This window comes from Corvus brachyrhynchos, unplaced genomic scaffold (assembly GCF_000691975.1).
Source record: "Corvus brachyrhynchos isolate BGI_N302 unplaced genomic scaffold, ASM69197v1 scaffold17, whole genome shotgun sequence".
NCBI lineage: Eukaryota > Metazoa > Chordata > Aves > Passeriformes > Corvidae > Corvus > Corvus brachyrhynchos.
The window spans coordinates 3,697,207-3,703,206 of NW_008240046.1; the positions used below are offsets into that span (position 1 = coordinate 3,697,207).

The window sequence follows — 6,000 nt, forward strand, 5'->3', positions numbered from 1 at the left end:
TACATTTAACTTGGAGCAGCAGGAAGGCATGCTTTCACATAGCCAGGAGAAACATACTATGAGACATATTTGAAAACATGCTTTTATACCAAGAAGTACTACATATATCTGAAACAAATCAATGTTACGCCTGCAGTTTTATGCACCTGACTGAATTAACCTGAAAGGCTTGTTCAATGCAGGTTTAACAAAGCATGTAAGTGATACACTACAAAAAGCAGAGAGTTTAAAAAGTAACACCAGCAAGAAAAAGAAGAATTTACCCACCTTCTCATGGCCCCTGGGACAGAATTACGTGTACTGTGTATTAGCAGACTGAAATAGCACCAAGTCAAGACAGACAAGGAGAGCAAACACTCACCGACCATTGTCACGCCCCACGCCCCAGACTCTGATGCTCACGATGGGCTGCGAGTGCAGAACTGTGCGGTCCATGGGATCAATCAGGTTCAGCATGTCATTTTCCAGTATAAGGTACATGTCTTTGCCCTGCAATTCCACACAAAGTACAATTACACAGTACATCACCCTCTCAAACTGGCTGGGCTCAAGGTGTTACATCTGTGCTGTTCAGCTTCATCTTTACTCAAAGTTTTGGTTTGTTCCAAGAGCCAATGAAAAAAGTTCATATACTTCTGGTATGAAAAAGATCTAAGATGTTATCTTGCTGCTATATTTTTAAACAATCCCAATCACAAAAATCTTTGATGTCTTTTAAATGCAACTCATTCAGACCCAAACTACTGAGTTACTCAACAAATTATGTGTTTATCTTTTTTTCAGTACATTCTTCCAAATACATGAGAAGTCATGATCTGTCTTACTACTAAAAGCTTACATATAATAATATATGTAATGTATACTAAATGTATACATTAGTAATATATACTAAAACCTGTACTTTTGAGGCACGGTTCCTCCCTTCAAAGTATTTTGTTTCCATAAAATTTAACCAATGGATTATGGGAACAGACAGCAATTTGTACATGTCAAAGGATTTATGGAATACTCTTTGAAGAAAGATTAAAGGGGAAAACCCAGCACTAAGACCTGAATGTGAATTCTGCTAGTGACTGTAGAATCCTGGAGGCAGGACTTCTCCCTGGTTCTTCTGGCATGTAAGAACAAGGATAATGCTTTTTTCTCTTATAGGAAACGAATTTAGAGACAATTTTCCTTTTGATACTAATTCACAAATGTTCATCTTCCTCTTCTTGATAGCATTTGTAATAGGTCTGCTGCCTCTTCTATCACATGTAATATCCCTCTTCTTGGAGGCTGTATATATATTCTGCAGACCACGAGATCCCACAGAAATGATCCTGGAACTATTGCTGAGCAGTAAGACAAGCTCCTGCCAATCAGAAGGTGGAAGCTATCAGCTAAATATAGAGTAATTTGTTTCCTCTCTTGTGCCAGAATCTATACATGAACAGAAAGAATGGACAGGGTCTGAATCCCTACTGACTAATGTTTCAAAACTGACCTTTTTCTTTACCTCAGTGATACAGAAACCCTCTTCCCACTTGGTTACAGTGGCTCAAGTCTTGATGATGTCTAATTTTGTGTCTGTGTGAGAAGAACATTCATGTCACTCTGTCAGGGCTTTCTGCCACTGTTTGCAGGCAAGGCAGCAAGGGGCAGGCACTGCTCATCTCCTCTCCCAACCCCAGGTCTCCTAACGGATTCAAAGAGAAGCTGTGACACAGAGCTGACAGTGCAAGTACCAAGAGGGATGTGGGAGAGATAGGCGACACCTGGTATGTGCAAAGCCAACACAAGCATATTTTGCCTGATGGAAAAAGCACAACTGTGGCCAAGATGCAAGGCTGGATATATAGGGTGCTCCTGGAGAAGCAGAAACAGATGTAGCTGTGATAGTCATGCAAAAAAATATTGGGGCAAACCAGCAGCACTGAGCTGTTAGTGGCAGACAGAAAAAGAAACATCATAAAGAAAAAGAGGGAGAAATTTGCTTGGAGGTCAGAAGCAGTAAACAAATTGTGTGAAGAATGCAACCAAGTGTCACAAAAATTGCTTTCTGGGCCCATTTTCTACTTATATATTTGTTCCACAAGGAAATTATTACAGGAAGGTAAAATCTGTTCATCATGCAAAATACACTAGGATTAGAATAATGAAACTGAATCCAAATTAGCTGGAAAAAAATTGGAGAATGGGCAGATAAGCAACATAAGCCACAGGAAATTATCCTTGCAATGCTCAGGGGGATCACTTGTCCGCAGCCAGAAGCAATATATTTTGCTAAATTTTGTTGCCTTATTATACAAAAGCTATTTTAGAGATGAAAACACTGCATAGGTCTAAAAGAAGTTATTTAGACAGGCTGGGAGCTTGAACATGGGCTTTAATGTCTCAGACTGCTGAAGAGCTGCAGAGATCTGATGGTTTGAAATGAGGAAGAGCCATGCAGGGAAAGTGCATAAAGGAAAGAGAGGCTCAATCCCAGCAGTTTTTCTGGAAGTGTTAGAGGCTGCTGTATACAGGTCAATGGCAAGAACCACTTGCCATACTTTTTCATGTAAGTGGTATTGTAATGTACAGAAATGTAATTCATGGCAAAAGAGCAACACAAACAGATGAGTAGCATTTTTGTTTTTAGATTTTACAGAACAGTTCAAAATTTATAGGTAATTTCTTTTGGAGCAAAGGGCATGAAATCCCACATGAAATTCACTAACAAAGCTTCTTCAGGGTCAGGATTTTACCCACGGTGTGGGAGTTCTTTGTGGTTTGTTCTGCAGTTTTTTAAACCATGAAAACTTGGGGCTACTCCTAACCCCAATTTCACTTTTATTACATTCTAGCTAAAGTAAATCTTCAGGCAATCTTAAAACCCCTACATACAGTCATCTAGCTTCATAATAGATTCCTGCTATAATTGCTCCATCTGATATGTCATGGTGGAGTACAATTTTTTCAGATTCCTCTCTAAAACATGCCTCTTCTAATCATTCTTGAAGCCTTACATTGCAGGCAGGAAAATATGGCTGGATGTAATGAACTCCTTTAGAATCAGAAAGACAGTTTACTTCAGGAGCTGCCTATTCAAGCACAGTGTCTCTATTGTTTTGTCAGGCTGACTTTTTTTTTTTTTTTTAATGAATAGCATTCTTAATTTAAACATCCATTCAAGAGGACCAACACTTTTCACCAACTTGGCTTGAAAAACTGCAAGGGTTTCCAACAAAGAACAAGGGGATTGACATAGAGAAATAGAAAAAAATGTGAACATTATCTCTTAAAACAAAACAAAAGCATATGAGCTCAAACTAAACAATATATTTCAAATTGATCAAAGTGCTGCCATCTGAAAAATGGATGAGGTTACACACATGTAAAGATATTGGGGTTTTTCTTCTCCTTGGGTCAGCAGTAAGTCCAAAGTCCATGACTTACACATATCTAATTGCTTGTCTAGCCATATTATCTAAATAAAACTGTTCTCAGGTGTAAGAAAGAAAGGAAAACAGTATTACTCTATTCATTTATATGTACAATATATATTTCTCACTATAACCCCTTCTGAAGTTATTTTAAATAGATAGATAGAACACTATAAATGTGTTCCTTTAAACATAATTTTAATTTTCAAGGGCACTTTCTCCCAGTTGCTCCCCCGTAGTGTCTCAGCATTGCTGCGGTCATAGCCAAGATAGTGAACTCAAGCCACAGACTGCAACAGTAACTTGGGAGACTGAATGTTATTTTTCCTGAAATTTATACTGAAATGTAGACAAGTCTTTCTTTTGATTTCTTTTTTGTTTGGCAGGGCCATTTCTCTTAGATCACACAAGGGAAAGTTACACCATTCACTCTTTTGTCACTTTTGTATTCAGATCTTGTGTGGCAAATCCACATTATTGTAACCCTTCAGAAAATACCTCAGGAGAGAGGTAGAAAATAAGATTTGGCAGAAGTTTAAGTTTTTCCATGAACAATCAAATAAGAAAGATGTTTTACTGTGGTTTTGTCTCCTATGCCCTCTGTACATCCTACCTTTTCACTTCGGACCCCTCAACATCTTCCACTTCTTCATCTATCCCCAGCACACCTATTTTCCACACCACAAAACCTAAAGCTCCCTTCAGTTTTCCCCAAGTTCCCACAGTGTTATCCTCTCTTTGCTGCCAACTCAGAAAGAAGCACAGAGCAACTGTGGTCCAGTCGATGAAGGCACACTGACCCTTCAGTAAACCAAAAAGAGGAAAGCTGGGTTCTCTCTTTTTCCCTCAGTGTGTGGGAATCTGGCATCCTTCAAAACTGCATGACACTGGTGCACAGATTCAAGAGTTATTGGAGAGGAGCCAACAGACAGACTAACGGTATGTAATTAATTTCCTTCTGAAACACTGATAAAATAATCATCTGAAGATAAACCATCTGTCCCTCAGTTCCAATCTTCTCATATATTTCAGAACCATGAAATGGAAACAAGCCATGCCAGTGTGGGTTTCCTTAAAGCCCTTTGTCATTGTGAAACCTTTCAAAATGCGGTTACAAAGCATCACACCCAAATCTCTGGTCAGGAGGACGACTTCTACTGAATTTCAACAGTTGTGTTTGTGTGTCCCCAGCACTGCCATTGCACAGGTGTGTACTAGCAAAGAAGTAACATGAAAGCGAGATCTTTGTGGCATCTGCTGTCCTGAGCAGTTTGGAACAAAAATGTCAACATTTTCCCTGAACCCTTTCATATATTGGGCAGTGCCAGGCTGAGGTAGTGAAATCCCAAACACAGAACATGGACATATTTGTCCACAGAATTGTTCCTTTGGGATGTTTTATGATGCAAGAGGGATGTTCCAAGAGGAGGAGAAGTTCACTCTGTTCTTACCTCTCCCCAAATGCCAACAGTGTCTCTGATGTCATTTTTACAGTAAGAGAGTTGTCTGATGCAATTGTTCACAGCAACACTGCTCTTTCCAGGAGCCAGATCTTCTTCTGCCATTTCTACCCAGCCCAGAGATCGCACAGCAAAGCACTATAAAGAAACCAAAAGGTATCTGTCAGACAACAGCAACCAGGTAGTTACAGTTAAAGGTCTGCATCTAGAACAGGAAAAAATTTAAGGTCTTGTAGATGGGTTTATGCTCAAAGATAAGTAAATGAAAATGTAATTTGTGAATGGCACAGTGAAAACATTCAAAGGAACAAAGAAGAATGCATGAATTGCCATGAAAGGTATCTGTGGAGGTAACAGTAATGCCTTTCAATAAAATACTTCTGTTAATATAAAGGAGGAAACACGGCAGCAGTAAATATTAGGACGCACAAATACAAAAAAAAAAAAGGAAAAAGCAGAACTATTGAGTAGAATTGAAATTTTAGCTAGGATCTAGAACTCTAACTGAAAAGGAAGAAAACTGGATTATGTCTCTTGTGAGATACCCACTGTCTGGCTCTTAACCAGAAAATTACATTTTTTTGTGGATTATAGCAATCACTTCTATAGTAAGTTTACGTAAGGTAGCAAACAATAACTAATTCCAAGCTAAGAAAAAGATAAGCTATCATAAGAGGAAAGCAGACTTTTTCTAGAAGAAATTTAAAATTACCTTTAAAATAAAAACTCTCTAATTATACATTTTTTAGCAGGAAGATGTTTAGCCAACCAGAGCACTCAGTTGGCAGAACAAGCCAAGGCAACATTATTTTGCACATATGGTACTTTATGCAAACAAAACAAAATGGAAGAAATTGAATGGCACCATCTCTACCCTACATCTTCTAAGGCAGAGACAAAAAAGTGTTAATTCTGAAAAAACACCAAAACCTGCTCATTTGCTCTCAGGCTTTATGGTGGGAGAAATACAGACATCACACTAAGTCAATAGGAGTTTGTCTATGAGACAAGACTCCTTCCAGAGCACGTTACAGGTGTCCCACTCTCAACTGTGGGTGCACCGCCAGCAGTGGGCACAACAGGCTTACTGCTGTACCTCCTGACCAGACATACCCAGTGCTTAAGATGGTCCC

General features: G+C 38.9%; 1 protein-coding gene across 13 annotated transcripts in view; it reads right to left on the minus strand.

Annotated features, from left to right (window-relative positions):
• The window catches only part of APBB2 (amyloid beta precursor protein binding family B member 2), a 171,661-nt gene that overhangs the window by 45,881 nt on the left and 119,780 nt on the right, over positions 1–6,000 (minus strand). For all 13 annotated transcript variants that reach the window (XM_017744427.1, XM_017744428.1, XM_017744431.1 and 10 more), the window contains 2 exons: positions 4,859–5,005; positions 362–489 (listed from right to left, as the gene is read on the minus strand). In XM_017744427.1, the coding sequence (XP_017599916.1) occupies positions 362–489; positions 4,859–5,005 (275 nt within the window). The remainder of the gene's footprint in view (positions 1–361; positions 490–4,858; positions 5,006–6,000) is intronic.